This window comes from Paroedura picta, chromosome 7, assembly GCF_049243985.1.
Source record: "Paroedura picta isolate Pp20150507F chromosome 7, Ppicta_v3.0, whole genome shotgun sequence".
Classification (NCBI taxonomy): Eukaryota; Metazoa; Chordata; class Lepidosauria; order Squamata; family Gekkonidae; genus Paroedura; species Paroedura picta.
Window position 1 is genome coordinate 15,998,679 of NC_135375.1, and position 18,036 is coordinate 16,016,714.

At 44.5% G+C, this 18,036-nt stretch overlaps 1 protein-coding gene across 33 annotated transcripts in view; it reads right to left on the reverse strand.

The window, feature by feature from the left end:
- The window catches only part of TCF4 (transcription factor 4), a 427,786-nt gene that overhangs the window by 76,076 nt on the left and 333,674 nt on the right, over positions 1-18,036 (reverse strand). For all 33 annotated transcript variants that reach the window (XR_013232983.1, XM_077346820.1, XM_077346828.1 and 30 more), the window contains one exon: positions 488-593. Coding sequence is in view for 32 of the 33 variants with exons in the window: in XM_077346820.1 (XP_077202935.1) it covers positions 488-593 (106 nt within the window). In the remaining variant the exon portion in view is untranslated. The remainder of the gene's footprint in view (positions 1-487; positions 594-18,036) is intronic.

The following is an 18,036-nucleotide window of genomic DNA, read 5'->3' on the forward strand; positions in this document are numbered from 1 at the left end:
TTGGGTGATATGTCCATATATGGTCATCGACCAGCCTCCCTCAAAATAGCCAATGTGGGGCCTAGAGGGGGTGGGAAGGGGAGGGGCCTCTGGTGGGTACATCTGGAGGACCACAGGTTGACTACCCCTGATATACAGGGCTTACTTTGATACCTGCATACATATGACAACTTTATGTAAAAAACAAAGGCCCCTACACCTAAAACATTGGCAAGATCTAGCCTAGAAACTGACTCTGGCTCTTGGTGACACTTTTGAGTGTATGGAATGTGTGAAATCGTTGTCACTTTGTTTGTCCCCACAAATAGTCTTTGAGACATACAACATTATCATATGCATTTTCCAAATGGAGAATCCAGGCCAGCAGATATAATCTTCTCGTCAGAAGGAATGAAGTGCTGCACTGAGGTCTTCTGCATCCAACCCACTGTCCCCTGGATCCCCAAACGGGTGCACACAAAACCCCCATCAATAGCGCCCCCTGTACCTTGCATGAAGAAGGAACTAGGGAAAGTGCTGGCTGCTGGTTTTGAGGATGGATAGCCTGGTGAATCCCGATTGTAGTCGGCAGTGCTTGCAGAAGGGGCATAAACCTAGGGAAGGAGGGAGGGAGAGAGAAAGACATTTTGAGAACGTAAGAAGAGTCCTATTGGATCAGACCAACCGGCCACCCAGTCCAGCATCCTGTCTCACAGAGTGGCCAACCAGTTCCTCTGGAAAGCCAACAACGGGGCAAAGAGGGCAAGGCCTTCTCCTGATGTTGCCTCCAAGTTCTGGGATTCAGAGGATTAGCGCTTCTGAATGCAGAGGTCCCCCACAGTCATCATGGCTAGCAGCTAATGAAAGACTTAGAATCATGGAACCTTGGAGGTGGAAGGAGCCATAGAGGTCATCTAATCCAACCCGCTGCTCAATGCAGGATCAGCCTAAAGCATCCAGGATGAGTATCTGTCCAGTCACTGCTTAAAGTCATCTCCTTAGGCAGCCGATTCCACTGCCTAAAGTCATTACTACGGGTTCTGTCCTCTGCTGCCAACAGGAACTGCATCCTATCCTCCTTCAAGCGACCACCTTTTCAAATATTTAAAAACAACAATCATGTCCCCTCTCAACCTCTTCTTCTTTAGGCTGAACATTCCCAAGTCCCTCAGCCTTCCCTCATAGGGTTTGGTCCTGGATCATCCTAGTCACTCTTCTCTGCACCCTCTCAATTTTGCCCACATTGTTTCTGAAATGAGACCTCCAGAACTACTGCACACAATACTCCCAATGCAGTCTGACCAACGTGGCATACAGAAGGACTTGTGATTTTAATGTGATGCCTTTGTTGAGACTACATACGCCTTCTTGACCGCTGTATCACACTGTCTGCTCATATTTAGTTCAACGTCCACAAGTACCCAAAGATCTCGTTCATGTACCCTGCTACCGAGAAGTGTATCTCCAGTATGTATGCTTTTCATTTTTGTGACTCAAATGTAGAATTCTGCACTTATCCTTATTGAATTGCATCTTGTTCTCATTTGCCCACTTTTCCAGCATGTTCGAATCTTGTTGAAATGTATCTTCCTATCCTCTATGAACCTATCCAATCCCTTTTTAAAGCTGTTTATTCCTAGGGTCATCGCTACATCCTCTGGCAGCTGATTCCAGATTTTAATCATTCTGTTAGTAAAGCAGTATTTCCTTTTGTCCATCCTGTCTACTTCATTGGATGCTCTTGAGAAGAGGTAGTCAAACTGCGGCCCTCCAGATGTCCATGGACTACAATTCCCAGAAGCCCCTGCCAGCATTTGCTGGCAGGGGCTTCTGGGAATTGTAGTCCATGGACATCTGGAGGGCCGCAGTTTGACTACCCCTGCTCTTGAGTTTTAGTATTTTGGGAGAGGGAGAAGACCGTATCCTTGTCAACTCTCTCCACAACATGAATAATTTTTTAAGCCTCTATCCGGTCGTGTTTCCCCCCCCCCCCTCCAATAAATGTTTTGTTATATGGTTCCAAAAATAATTCAAATTCAAAGGTGAATACTCAAGGAGTGTGTTGAGGAGAAACGTGACAGAGCAGAAAACACCAAATAGTGAATTATATCTGCTATATCTAAACCCTTCAAACAACATATGCATAAAAATGTGTAATATTTTCAAGAATCATGTTCTACTTGTTGGAAATATGAGGATTTCATACTTTCAAAAGGAGAGAGAGAGAGAGAGAGAGAGAGAGAGAGAGAGAGAGAGAGAGAGAGAGAGAGGAGGCAGGAAATCCTTCATCCTCACAACTGAAAAATAAAATTTAGAATGCTATATTCTCAAGCATATTCTGAGATATGAAGCTGCTATTAATCATTGTTGAGGAGCTTGAAAGAACCATTAAAATCAGAACCAACACAAGACCACCAACAAAGTGTGTCCACACTTTAGGGGGGGGAGAAGACCTTTTTCTAGTACTTAGTGCGCCTGTATCTGCAATAAACTTAGCAAGTTATGCCAAAAACTTAATTTACTTAAAACTTGTTTACTAATACATCAGAGATTTTTTTCCCCTAACAGTTTCATCACATAAGCAAGACCCCTCCCGTTTCCTTTTTACTGAACAAAATTAATCTAATGCTGAGGCCTATAAAAAAAGTATATTTTAATAGAGTTGTTTTATATTTGTGTTGCTTTGAACTTATGCATGCAGATACCTGCACATTTCTAATGCATGTTTCCGTTTTTGCAAAAAATTCCACACTCCAGATGGTCAAGGAGACCAAAACATTCCCATCATCGTGATGGAAATGGATACCTCCCAGCCTCCATCTTGAAACAGGCAGCAAATCACAAAACTGGCAGCGAGCCTAGTCCTGTGTTCCCAGGTCACAAGCAAAAGGAAAGAAATTTGCTGAACACATCAGTAAGAAGGGGAGAGAAGCAGAAGGGGGGGGGGTGGAAATCACCTCACAAATTTTACAATAATTTCTTCCTGAGACGCAAACCACAAGCAAAGAATGGGATCGTTACAATACTCATAATGACTAATTACCGGTTTCTGCTGAAACACAGATATCAAGAAAAGAAAGACATCACTCCTCCAAGTGAATGATCGGCAAATGGGGGGGGGGGGGTTTCCCAGTTTACATGGACAGTAACGTATCTGCTCCAGTGTTCTTGTGTACAAGTTGTAACAGCGAAATACGTTAAAAAAAAATAGACACAAAAGTATTGTAAAAAAAAACCTCTGCCCAATTGAAAGGATATTCAGCGACAGACTAAAACAAGGGAGCCAAAAGAATCTGGTGATGTCACGATTTATCCATTATATCTGCATTAATTATGAATTAAGTGGTTTTATTATGTACATGAGCCCCAAGGCCTTTGACTTTGTTTTATAACTGGAAATGCCACCGTGATAATTGCTCCCATGGATGCTACAGTGTATGCGGAGTGCGGGACACGCTAAATAATAAAATGACTCTCTGAACCCGACTCAAATCCCCCGTGATCCAGTGCAAAAAAATCACACCCAACATATTTCTTTTTAAAGTCAGGCTTGACTGTAAGTCAAATTTTACTTTTTTTTCTTTCTTTTTTTTAAGTTGCCCTTCATCAATTAGAACAGTGGTTCTCAACCTGGGGGTCGGGACCCCTTTGGGGGTTGAACAACCCTTTCACAGGGGTTGCGGCAGGGAGAGCAGCCTGGCTGGGGGGGGGGGCACCACCAGTGTTGCTGCTCTTCCTGCAGGTAGAAAAGAGCAAGATCGGCATGGTGGGACTAGAGGTTGAGAAACCCTGGGGGGAAAAAAAGTATTTATATACAATCATGAACAAGGGATCTTCACACTATTGGTCAGTTTTGGTTTAGTTTCTGTGAAAAAAACACTTGCATAATGTTATGGTTGGAGGTCACCACAACATGAGGAACTGGATTAAAGGGTCGTGGCATTAGGAAGGTTGAGAACCACTGAATTAGAACACACTGAAAGGCTGTTGCATTCCCTCTGATCCCAAACTCCACGGATTTTAAAATATGCTCACCAAGGAGATCAACTATGGCGGTGAAGTGGGCTTGAGTAGGTGGGGTAAGGGGTCAGGCAGAAGTCTATTTGGAAGGAGACAATCCATAAGAGATTTCAGAAGTTTCTCTTTACATTCAAAGCAACTTGTAACTATCGTACTGAAGACGTTATACATCTGCGCATAACGAATGCATGTCCAGAGGACAACAGGATCGCAGGCCATCCACCAGCTGGTCTCAAACTCACTGGAACTTCCGAAAGATCCTGCATACATAACAGACTGCACCCCACATGTATGCACAGTTTGTCATACCTACAGAGCAACAGTGGTCAGTCTTCCAACGGACGAAGGATCAAATGGTTGAGCCCTTATGAAATATATTCCTCATATGTACACACATATTAGGGCAAACCTGAATCCCACACATTGCAGCTTAGAGCAGGGGTAGTCAAACTGCGACCCTCCAGATGTCCATGGACTACAATTCCCATGAGCCCCTGCCAGCATTGGTCTCTGCCTTTCTCTTGTGATAGGCCAGTGAGCCAAGACTTGTTAGTCTCTGCCTTTCTCTTGTGATAGGCCAGTGAGCCAAGACTTGTTGCCAACCACAGATACGGTATAAATGGAAGTGCTGATCCAAGAAGAATTGCACTCTTCAGCAGAGACTACTGAGTGCATATGGAATTTGTTCACAGGATCCAAGCCAGGGCTGGCAACTCCTGCTTGGGAATTACCTGGAGGTTTGGGGGATGGACTCTGAAGAGGGTCAAGTTTAGGGAGAGGCCTTAGACGGTGCAATGCCACAGAATATACTCTCCAAGGCAATAATTTTCTCCAGGGGGAGTGATCTCCATCATCAGGAGACCAGTTTTAGGTCAAGGAGATCTCCAGGCTGCACCTGTAGGCTTGTGCACTCCAGAAGTATGGAAACTATTGCGTACATAAAGTGGAGACTCTCATTCAAAACACGTAACATGTATTAACAAATAACATTATGTTACAGTAACAGCCATCAATAATGGGTAGCCGTGTTGGCCTGAAGCAGCACAACAAAAATAGAGTCCAATAGCACCTTTAAGACCAACAAAGATTTATTTAAGGTGTGAGCTTTCGAGTGCAGGCACTCTTCCTCAGAGTGCGTACACTCGAAAGCTCACACCTACTGTACTCTACATTTGTTGAGCCAGCAATAATAACCACCTAAATCCTGCAAGAAGAGCCTCCATTAGACTCTTAATTTGCAGGTTATCTTTTCTTGCCTGGTGAAAATTTTCTGTGGAGTCGCAATCACCGGCTGCTAGAACAAATGCTCCAAAAGATAAGAGTCTTTTTATAAGGAGCGGCGCAGACCTACCCGTACCGCCGTTTGGCGGGGCGGAGGGCGAGCGGGAGAAGACACGGTGGTTTGGGATGCCTCCAGGCCATTGGGCATGATGCCAACTGCGGCGCGCTCAGCGGAGGTGGGCGGGGCCAGGAGCGTCTGTGCGAAATGCTGCCTGGGGCTCTCCCGCCTCTCTGCTGGCCATCGGGCATGTCACCCACCCTCCTGTTCCCTATTTGTACTTTTATTGTTATAAAACTAATGATACTAATAATAATGCTGCTTGTTATTTCTCACAGCGGGGTATGCGCATGAGAGGTGCCGATTTCGTGGGGAGCCGGTGTGTGATCAGACTCCCCAGGAAGGTAGGGGCCCCCTTTAAAGGGGGTGGTATCAAGCAGTGCAATACCCAGTGCGGTGGGCAGTGCTGCTCGACAATGACCAGCTCAAAAGATGAAGCCAAGGAGGTTTGCGCCCTTTGACTCTCTTGGTGGGTTGTCTCCCATCTTAGTGTTCCATGTGAAGGTTCATGTATTTCCAGCGGGGATCCTGACGTGTTCCTTCACATTGGAAATGTGGGGCAGCCAGCAGGCTGCTCAGGTTGGGCTCCACCCGTGCTGCGCCAACCCTCCGGTGGGAGGTTTTGTGTTATAAATAAAAAGCTGTGGCCATATTTTAAGCCAAATACAGAGCTGGCAGTTGTGTCTTCTGTCTGCCTACACTGGCCTCCTGTCTGCCAAACAAATGAAGACTAACAGAACTCCCGGGTATTTTTCCAGGGTCAATCAGGACTCACAAATACAATGCCTGCTCTCCTGGATTTTCCCAGTGGTCTCCCATCCAAACACTGACCAGGGCTGACCCTGCTTAGCTTCCAAGATCTGGCACAATCAGGTTACCCTGGGCTATCCATTGTGTTTACTTACAGTGGAGGGAAATATTATCATACATTTAAATTCTTTCAGTAATTTTTTTTTAGGGGGGGGAGATGTGTGGAATCCATATCAGACCATGTAATATTTTCTCTAGATTTTCTAGAGAAACACGTTTAAAAACAGCGTAGTGGATTGATTTTGTGTATATTTTGTAGGAAATTCATTCATGCACTGTAATTTTCCTGTCTCTTAACTCATGCAGGTTTACTTGAAAGTTAGCTATACTCAATGAAACGGGTCTTACTCCCAAGTAAGTGTACTCATAAATTTGATCTGAGAGCTCAACCAGAGGAAAGATGCCATGCTGCAAGTCCTTGTTCTTTCTGCCACATAATGGCTAAATTGACACCAGGTACTAGATGACATAATTGAGCTATCCCAGTAGCGCACAGTCAATTATGAAAGATGAAACAATACAGAAGACACAAGATAAATGGGGGAAAAAAACCCTTCCATAATTCTATGTCATGGGGTTATTTTTTTCTGGGGCACAGACAGGAGGGGTGGGTCAATAATCCGGAAAACTCTACACCAAAATCTACCATCAGGCATCATGTAAACTCTCAACTACATGACCTGGTTGATTTTGGACCCCATCTTCTCCTTCCATTGATTCTCAACTGCACTCACTATTCCATTCCTTCTGGAGCATATTTAGGCCGCATCAGGCCGGCTTTCTTTTTCTTTTGACTAATTTAGATGTCTCCTTAAGTCAGCAGTTCCCAACCAACTGTGGCGGCAGCGCATGCAGGCGTGTGCTATCTGGAGGCAGTGTGAAGGCGGCCAGTGCCATGGCTCCGCCACCGGCTACCTCCGCCTGCCACCTGTCACCACCGCCTGCTGCTGCTGTGGGCCGCTGTGGCCACCAACTGACAACCTCGCGGAAGGGGCCAGGCAACTCCAATTGGGGTCAGGAACCCAAGGTTGAGAACCACTGCCTTAAGTAGACAGAGACCCCCATTTTCTCTATGGGTTTGCATGTATGGCCGTTGTTCAGCTTCTGTGAACCACCGGAGCCAGATATACCTCCCCTCCCCACAACACTTCACTGCATAAGCCAGGGGTAGTCAAACTGCGGCCCTCCAGATGTCCATGGACTACAATTCCCAGAAGCCCCTGCCAGCATTCGCTGGCAGGGGCTTCTGGGAATTGTAGTCCATGGACATCTGGAGGGCCGCAGTTTGACTACCCCTGGCATAAGCCAAGGGCATAAGCAACAAACAACGCAATAAAAATATATAACAAAAATGATAAGCAACAGGCAAAAACTACTGCATCAGATAAAACCAAGATAAAGAGAAGCGAGTTAGAGGAAATTTGCTTCTAATAATCAAACGAAGCAAGCTTAAACTCACGAACACAAGTTGGCATTGGACTGGCTACTTTAGAAAGCCTTATACAACCATATACTTGAATGGCTTGTGGGTCTTATTCTGTGACACTGAAGTACAAATATAAATAAGCATGACGCTTAGGGAATCTCTCATGGATTGCTAGTGGGCTGGACTGCAGTACTGATCAGCATGTCATGTGCTCCATAAAACATCTCCTGAGGTCCACTCATCCCAACTCATCCTGTTTCACTTTCCCAACAGCACACAAAGTCCCGATGAGTAAAATTCTGACTCTTGAAATGCCTGTTCAATATTGCTCAGTTCTTGAAACGGGGGACAGCAGGCAGCAATTCTCAAATAATTCATGGATAAATATTGAACGCCATTTTGCCCTAGTTGGGTTGAACCCAGCTTTAGATAACGACCTGGGTTCAACCTCCATTTTATCTTAAAGTCACATAAAGATGGAAATAATGAGCAGGAAATGCAAATATAAGCAGATGTGCAGATTTGATCTGAGAGGTTTGGATTTCCGCCAGTTCTTCCACCATAATAGTATATTAACCAAGGTCTATCCATGGAGGCTGGGCCTAGAACAGGATATCTAGCAAATACCATGTGAATAGTGAGTGAGTGTCTTTTGTGTAAAGCACACTAAACACCAAAAGGTGTAGCTGCCTTTTCGATCCCGTTTTGATGAGTGTTTTGTCATCTGAATGAAAGAATGCTGATTCATCTAATATCTAACATCTGTGGACTTTTTCGGGCCTGGCCACTGCCTGGCAGAATGAGCTCCCGGAAGAGCTACGTGCCCTGCCGGAGCTCAGGTCTTGTAAGATGGCGCTCTTACACCAGACTTTTGGTTGAGGCCGGGTTAAGGAGATATCTTGGGCCCCTCCTCAGACATCCTCTAATTCAACAGTCCCCAACCTTTTTATCACCAGGGACCGGTCAATGCTTGACAATTTTGCTGAGGCCCGGGGGGGGGGTATTCTTTTACCGAGGAATCATCACCACTGCCTAAGCCCCTGCTCTACTTGCTTTCCCGCTGGTGCCCCTGACTTCCCGCTGCCCACTGGGGGGCGCTGCCGGCAGCAGCTACACAGTGCCACACTGAGGGGGAGCCCCAGCCATGGTGGCTGCTGGAAAGCATCAAAGGTGAGCCGGCAGCAAAGTGGCAGGGTAGCCCCCAAGGCTGCAGCCAGGGAGGAGGACAAGGAGGAGCTGCGACCCAGTACCAACTGATCTACGGACCGGTCCCGGTCCCCGGACCGGGGGTTGGGGACCACTGCTCTAATTTAGTTAAAATCTTCGTCTACCTGGGAATGGCAGTTTGGGGAGGGGGGATTGTATGGGGAATGTACAGGGGATGGGGGAATTTATGTTATGTTTTTAGTATATTGTCTTAGGTTAATAATTTTAAATCTGTATCTTAAATTTGTTGTTAGCTGCCGCAAGCTGGCTAGCCAAGAACGGCGGCCTATAAATGTAATGAAATAAATATGTCCTTGCACTTTTTTGCAATGTGTATGTACACTGCCCCAACCTCGATAGCCCAGGTTAATCCAATCTCATCAGATCTCAGAAGATAAGCAGCGGTGGCCCTGGCTAGTATTTGGATGGGAAGTCTCCAAGGAATATTAGGGCTGTCATGTGGAGTCAAGGCAATGGCGAACCACCTCCGTATGTTTCTTGCTTGGAGAACCCTACGGGGGTTGCTATAAGTCAGATCTGACTTGACAGCGCATTTCCTCTAACACTGTACACCACCATCCATCACTTTTTAGCCAGGAAGCATTGCTTACAGGATAATTTTTTATACAAAATGGCATCTGCATTCTCTTTTATTACGTATTTACAAACAGAATTGAGGATTTCTAAACAAAAGGTTTTGCATATTTACACTTTCCGCGCATTCCAGCTCCACACTCTGCCTCTAAAGTTATTTCCTTCCCTGCTCACTTCCATATGCTCGTGTTCATTTGGAACTGTGCCTCAAAGAAATTGGTGTGTCTAAATAGCCGTTAAACAAGAATATGCTTTTGGATTTTTCTGCACCCTAGAAAAATGCAAATCCCGATTCAGGTGTGAACTCAAAATATTCATTAATCTGAGCAATCGTAGGGCACAATTAATGAATTCTTGATTACCGGTGACTGGAAATGTATTTGTCAGGTCGCTGTAATTGCAAAATTAGCTGTCTGCTTTGAAATTCTCCCAGATCCAGACAATATGAATACCCCAAACTGAAACCTCAAAAACATGCAGACAAAATGGCACAAGACAACGCACATACAATATAAATTTTGTTCACTCATGTACATATGGCCCTCATGTGTGTGAGTGGATATAAAAAGAATAAAATAAGGTTTTCAAATTAAACCACAGAACACACAGATCTGCGATAAAACAATCTTCTAGTTTGCTGTGTCCCCTCCCTATCCACCATAGGATAAGTCACAGCTGACTTATTTTCGCTACAGACATTCAGAGGAGGTTTTCCACTGCCTGCCTTCATGTCACAACCCTGGTATTCCTTAGCGGTCTTCCCTTCAAAAAGCAGCCAGGGCTGACCCTGCTTAGCTTCTGAGATCAGACAACATCCAGCTATCCTGAGCTATCCAGATGAGACACAAAACCTTGGGTACATAGAAAACCTGACATCTGTGTAGCTATTGCTGTAAGCAAGTTGGCTTCAGCATTTATTATTTAGATTTAGATTAGGAGATTCAATTCAGAAGATTAGATTTAGATAAAAGATAGATTTAGGTAGATATAGAAGACGTATAGCCCACTTCCTGTTCAGGCAAAGGTGGAAGGCAAAATCACGAAACTCCGGCTCACTTACTTTGGCATTATTGTGCGAGCCAACTCAACGGAGAGGGCAATTGTGCTTCGGCTAGTGGAGAAAGGAAACCAGGCCAACAAAGAATGTGATGGTTAGACACATATTGCAGAAACAGAACCAACCCATCTTCCACACAATTGTGTACTAACATGGTCCAGATAGATTTCCATCTTCCTGACTGTCGTCAATGCTTCCCGATAGCCTATATGCATTTGCTGGCAGGGGCTCATGGGAATTGTAGTTCATGAACATCTGGAGGTCCACAGGTTGACTACCCCTGGTCCAAAAGCACATAAAGCCTGAGATATCAATTGAAGGCAAAATCATGAAACTTCAGCTCACTCACTTTGGCCATACCTTGTGATCCAACTTAATGCAAGGGGCAATTGTGCTAGGATTGGTCAGTGGGGAAAGGAAACCAGGGCGACAAAGAACCCACTGGTTAGTCATGATCAAAATGGACACCGGCCAGAACATTACACAACTAAAAGAAGTGGTGCAAGATCGACAATCATGGCGACAGTTGAGCCACAGGATCACCAAGAGTCGGACTTGACTGAATGGCTAGCATCATCATCATCAAAAGGGTCCATAGGAACATTTTCACTTGACGCGTATTACCCCCTCCTAGGCTTTGCACCAAGACAGCTGTCTTCTGATCCCTTACTCTACAAACAGCTTTAAGGAACTGCTTCTACCATCAGGCCCTATACAGCCTCTGAGATAACAAGCAAGCTTTCCTAATGACACTGCCTTGTCCACAACAGAACCTGACATTCGATAACATGACAAATTAGTTTTTCCAAACATCTGGATTACATAAAGTTTATATTGTAAGCATGTGCTCACAAGAAGCAAGCCTTCTATCTGAAGTGAAGGTTTTCCTGATGTAGTACCAATGTAACACCCCAATTATTTTGTCCCTTCAAAAGCCATCTTCCTATTTACGGTTCTCCGTGAAAGAACGGGCTAGTGCTTGGAGCCATAAAGTATCATGTGATATTTTTAAAAACTTCACTCAACTTAGGGGAGTTAGAAATCCAAAAATGAAATCAATTAGAAAATTTCTGGATAACGAGGCTTTTCTTCAGAACAGGAGATTTTGTTAATGTCTTTCACGTCTCTATTGTCCCTGTCAGCAGGATTGCAAAACAAAATTTGAATCCAATGGAATCTTTAAGACTAACGAAGATTTATTCTAGGTGTGAGCTTTTGTGTGCATGCACATTTCTTCAAACAATGGAACAGGAATCATAAGAGTACAGACATAAAGGTAAAGGCATCCCCTGTGCAAGCACCGAGTCATGTCTGACCCTTGGGGTGACGCCCTCTAGCGTTTTCATGGCAGACTCAATACGGGGTGGTTTGCCAGTGCCTTCCCCAGTCATTACCGTTTACCCCCCAGCAAGCTGGGTACTCATTTTACCGACCTCGGAAGGATGGAAGACTGAGTCAACCTTGAGCCGGCTGCTGGGATTGAACTCCCAACCTCATGGGCAGAGCTTTCAAACAACATTTCTGCTGCCTTACCACTCTGCGCCACAAGAGGCTCTTAGAGAGTACAGATATAAGGAGAGTAAATTAGGAGTAAATTAGAAAACAGCATCAGGGCACAAATGTGGCCTCTGGAAACCTCTACAAATGGTTATCTGCTCTCTCACCCCACCCCACAATCTACCGTACCTCAGCCCATAGCAAAAAGTGTCAATATAAGACACGATGGAGCCAGTTGTTCTCCCAGACATAAGGGAATTTTTACCGGAAAGAAAATCTCTTTCACAGGCATGGAAAAACAGCTTGGATTGATGCAACGTATCAAAGCTAGTTTCTAGTCCAGCATCCATCTTTGAAGGCCACAGAAAGAGTTATTCCCTGAAGAACGTTCTCTCTTAATTAGATTTGAGTCCAGTAGCACCTTAGAGACCAAAAAGATTTTCAGAGTCTTAGCTTTTGAAAATCAAAGCTCTCTTTGTCAGATCCGACAAAGGGAGCTTTAACTCTTGAAAACGTATACCCTGGAAATCTCTAAGGTGCTCCTGGAATCAAATCTACTAGTTCCATTACGGACCAATAAGGCTACCGTCTTCTGTGGAATACCACCTGCCTGTTTTATAACATGTGGTTATGATGCAGAGTTTTGACCACAAAATATGATTTAGATATTTTTTTAAAACAGTGCTATCCCCCCCCCAAAAAAATGCTGAAGTTGTGTCTTCTCTTATGTCTTCATACTAAATGAGTCCAAGGTCCACAAAATTCTCTGTGACTGCAATAGCTGCTGGGAAATTTCACTCTTCTCTGAAACTGGTGTGGAAGAAATAAAGATAACTCAGGCTCCCAATCTTCCTTTCCAACATATAGAAATTGTTTTGCTGGTGTGAAGTGAAACTAGAGACTTCCCGTGCATGGTTTTGCCCTCTCCTACTGTAGATTGTGAAGGAAGATGGACCTGGTTGATCAGAAACACTTGGGTGGCAAAACTCTTCATGTGAATTAACTCTTTGGTTCAACCTATTACCCCTAAAGGCTAAAAGGCCTAACATTCTCATGGTTTAAAACTGCTGGTCTATGGTTTCAGCTCTCTGATGGAAGGAAGCAGAGATGAGTTGACAGGAAGGCAGGGAGAAGCAATCTCCAACCACAGAATGCCAAGGGGACAGACAGAATGCAAAGTCAGACAGTCCAGTGAATCATGGGTTCATTCAGGCAGTCCAAGGGCATCAGCCAAAGAAGCACATAAAAGGTAGCTGTGAAGTGTCACCTGCAACCTAGGCCTCCTAGTCCCAAGTTAATATAGGTTGTCAGTGGCTTCTCAGTCCTCACTTCGGTTGAGCGCTCCGACATGCTGTGGCTGCTTTGGCGAGCACCGACACATGAGGCGGCCAATGCTATGGCGCGGACTGGAAGGGCGATGTCAGCATGCTAACCGGTGCCCTTCCCCTCCACTGGCCACCTTGGGTATCAGTGCTCGCCAAAGTGGCTGAAGTACACTGGAGCGCTCAACCCTAGTCCTCACTCTATGATGACTCACGGGCTTCTGCAGTCAACAACTGTCTTACTAACCTGGCATGGTGCCTTTTAGACTGTAGGTCTCTTCAAGCACATTGCTTAACGGGCTCAGGTGAGTCAGGTGGGCTGACAAGATAGGGAGCTGCAGCTGGAGACTGGGCAGAGGGATGAGGAGCTTGTGCAACAACTTTGCAGTCTAAGCTCTGGTTTGTCCGCAGCTCCATTCCCTTCTGTTGGTCAGAGCTCTCTGCCTGTTGAACATCTGGCTAGGCTAAGCTCTCATCCAGCTGAGGCTCAGGTGAAGCTAGGAGCTCCTGGCAAGGCTCTTCCTCTGAGGAGACATCACTAACATGACCTGACAATAAAGTCAGCCATTTCTTATTTTTTTCCAACATGTGACATGGCTACACTAGCCTTGAATTTCCCTTTTAATTTTACTCCTCATACCTGCCATTGGCAAATAAGCCACCATTTAAATTAGGAGTGAAATACTCATGGGAAACAGGCAATGACCCAGGAGTAACCTACTAATGGCTATGCAATTTTTGCTAAAATAATCATTCTGGGAATGCCTGCCACTATAAACAACACCCAAATGAAATTTCTGATCTAGTATAAAAGAGTGGAATTTACAATGCCTAAATTAATCTTGATAATCCAGGATGAATAAACTCTCCTTAACTCAGGCAAACCGTGCATGTCATGCCACTTCTTCCAGAGGGCAACAATATATAATGAAACCATATTGGCACAGTGGACCAAGGGTAGCCAACTCTCGATATAAAAGTTCTAGCACTGGCCAAGCCCGGGGGCAAAGCCTTCATCATATCAGACTGGCTAAACTGGTGGGCCTACAAGGTATGACCTTTGTGATTTTTAGTCAGGCTTAGAGGTTAAGTAAAGAGGTTAAGTAAAGAGCCTCTTGTGGCGCAGAGTGGTAAGGCAGCCGTCTGAAAGCTTTGCCCATAAGGCTGGGAGTTCGATCCCAGCAGCCGGCTCAAGGTTAACTCAGCCTTCCATCCTTCCGAGGTCGGTAAAATGAGTACCCAGCTTGCTGGGGGGTAAATGGTCATGACTGGGGAAGGAATTGGCAAACCACCCCGTATTGAGTCTGCCAAGAAAACGCTAGAGGGCGTCACCCCAAGGGTCAGACATGACCCAGTGCTTGCACAGGGGATACCTTTACCTTAGAGGTTAAGCTGAGCAGGAGATTTCTGTAGGCCAGGGAGCACAGCCCAAAGGTTTCGTCTGGCTCCAGCGTGTGGTCAGCAAGCTTTGGGCAGACGGAGAGATGTAGCCTGATGCAAAATCTATCTATTTATGTAGGATGTACAACTTTTTTTTTTTTAAAGAGAGAAAAATATAACCTGCCCTCACCCTATGCTTGTCTGGAAGCTGTTTTCAAAACAAAAAACATATTCTTTTCCTTTTCTTTTTTGCTGGTCTGTAGAATTGAAGATATGCCTCCGAGTAGTCATGCATTAAAAATACAAAAAATTAAAGGGAAACTGCACATTTTCAGACTTCTAGAAATGAACTTAAGATAAATGTCTAATTTAGGGAACATTTATGCAGCTTAGTACAAGGGGCATATCCTCTACATATCCTCAAAAGAGAATATGTATTAAGAGTCTGACACTTCCATATATGTCTAAGGGTCAGTATGCTACAGCTCAGTTCAATTAATATGGAAGTTATGATGGTCAGTGGAAGCAGAGGCATTCACCTGTTTTGGATGGAAGCTATGTCTCATATAAAACACAAGACTCACATCTTGAAGTTACAGAGCTACTATCCAGGGAAGCACCCGGGGGAGGGGGGAGTTTGCTACCATGACTGATTCCTGCATTATATGTGCAGCTGCTTATAATGATTTTTCAATTTTTCATTGGCTCAGAAATACAATGACCAGCATTTTAGCAGGAACCAATAGATTTGTTCACACAGAACCAGTGTTGAAAAATCTTCATGGGCTACCAGTTTGTTTCCAAGCACAATGTCCCTATGTTTACCTTTAACCCCCTGAAGGATCAAGGACTGAAGCGGCTGATTCCATATGAATCTACCAGGTAAGGTCCTATTCTGTGCACCGTTACCTTCAGAAGTGGATGACGAGTGGAAAGCTTTTTCTTTGATGACACTAGACTTCATTGCATCATCTATGTACCAAATTTTGCATATTTCAAATTTGCGTACAAATATTTAAAAAGCAATCATTGCAACAATAAAATGGAAAAAAAACCCAAGCCTGTAACAATTAAAACATCTTTATAGTTGCAACAATAATACAGGAGGCAGAATAACGGCATATAGGATTATAGTAAGCAATGAAGATTTCAGCCTCCTCTAAATTGTCTGTAAGGGTGGGGAGAAAACAGGCTTCACAGGAATGGACTTTCCAGATTGAGAGGAAATCTCCTCCAAACACAGAGATATCTCTTTCTGTGATGGTAGCCTCCCTGCGAAATGAAATTTAGAGCCGAGACTCTCCCAATGACCTAAAATCATGGGAACGTTCAGATTTGAGTAAATGTTCTCTGAGGCTGCTTCTGCCAGTGCGGCGCTCCATGCTCTGCAGCTTTTGTGTCCCCATGGGGGACATATTTCAGCAGCAGACCTGCTCCAGTGCTGAAATGTGTCCCTCCAGGAAACACAGGAGCGGCAGATAGGTTCCGCTGGGTGGTGGTGGTGGCGGGAGGTTTTTTATTTTGCAGGAAGGTGGGATTGCATGGAACAATCCCACCTTCTTGCAAAATTTTTTTAAAAACCTCAGTCTGCCCCGTGGTGCAGTGAATCACTGTGAAGCCGACTGGGCGATTTTTATGCCCCCGCCATAGAAGAAGAAGAAGAAAAAGAAGAAGAGTTGGTTCTTATATGCCGCTTTTCCCTACCCGAAGGAGGCTCAAAGCGGCTTGCAGTCGCCTTCCCATTCCTCTCCCCACAACAGACACCCTGTGGGGTGGGTGAGGCTGAGAGAGCCCTGACATTCTTGCTCGGTCAGAACAGTTTTATTAGTGCTGTGGTGAGCCCAAGGTCACCCAGCTGGTTGCATGTGGGGGAGTGCAGAATCGAACCTGGCATGCCAGATTAGAAGTCTGCACTCCTAACCACTACACCAAACTGGCTCACAGAAGGATGGTCCTTCTGTGAGACAGGCCCCGTTGGCCCCCGCAGTGGACTAAGGGAATACGGATTCTTCCACATTCTCTTAGCCCAGGGCAAACGAGCGCCCAATTCGGAGCTAGTCCAGGAAGGGGCTGGCTCAGCAGCTGCATCATGTGGAAGTGGGGATTAGCCCCGATTCTGTACTTGTTTATTTTATTTATATTTTTGGCAGATTTAAACAAAACGGTAATTGCACTTTTTGACTGAGTGGTATATGTGTGCATGTATGTGTGTATATATATATATATATAATCTATATATAATCTATCCTAGAAGTATATAAAAAGACAGAAAAATTGATTCAATACTGGTGCGGTGTAATTTTTCCTACTAATAACAGACAACAGACTAGATCGGACATTTCACATTAGTTTCTAAACGGTATTCAAGAGCAGCCTCATGAAAAACACACTAAAACTAATACAGTATCTGAAAGTTTAAACTCCCGAATACCCTGCCAGTGCATGTTCATCGGGCACATATTCTGTTCTCCTTTGGGTGCCAGTTGAAAGTATTTTTATTCATGCCTGTCCTTGGCATCATCTGATAGTTACTCTTAGGATCCCTTCTGTCAACTGTGGGTTTGGTTCACTTGGCTTCACTGCAACCACGAGATATAGATTGTAATTTTTAATTCTAGCTGTAGACTGCTGATGGAAAAGTGGAGTATAAATGTTGCAATTAAATATATAAAATGCTTATCTTTTTGTGATCATCTGAGATATGCAAAAGGTTTCTAGGATTCCACAAGCAGAGACGTGACCCGCTTAGGTACCTAGACTGGGCCCCTTCTTTCATTCAAGCTTCCTGGCTATGTAGAATCATAGAATAACAGAGTTGGAAGGGACCTCCTGGGTCATCTAGTCCAACCCCCTGCACTATGCAGGACACAATCACTCATCCATGCTAACCTGCCACCACATTGAACCTTCACGGAATCAGTGTTGACCATTATAATTTTTCTGCCTCACAACACCACTTATTGCAGTAGTTCAGAAAGCCCCAAACAGGTTCAGAATAAAACATGTAACGGAATGCCGTTATTCCTGATGCAAGGTGGAATTCAATTAACGGACCCCCCCCCCCTCCGCAATTTTACAAGTTCTACAATGTCTAAGTAAGAATGCAAATGTAATTTACAAAATTCCTCAATACCAATAATTTAAATTTCCTTGAATAGCACTGGAGCCTCTCTATATACATTATAAACTGCTCCCAGTCCAGGTAAAGAGAACGAAGAAGATCAAGCTGGTTATGGCATCAAGAAAAGTTTTATTTCTTTCAAAGTTTCAAAACGAGTCCCTGGGTGGATTGCTCACTTTTGGTTCCTTCGTCTGTGACACTATCTGTGTTGTTTTTACTTTGCATTCAGAGTCCAGTGTTTAAATAATTCCCCCCCCCAAAAAATGAATCTACAATTATCCAAAT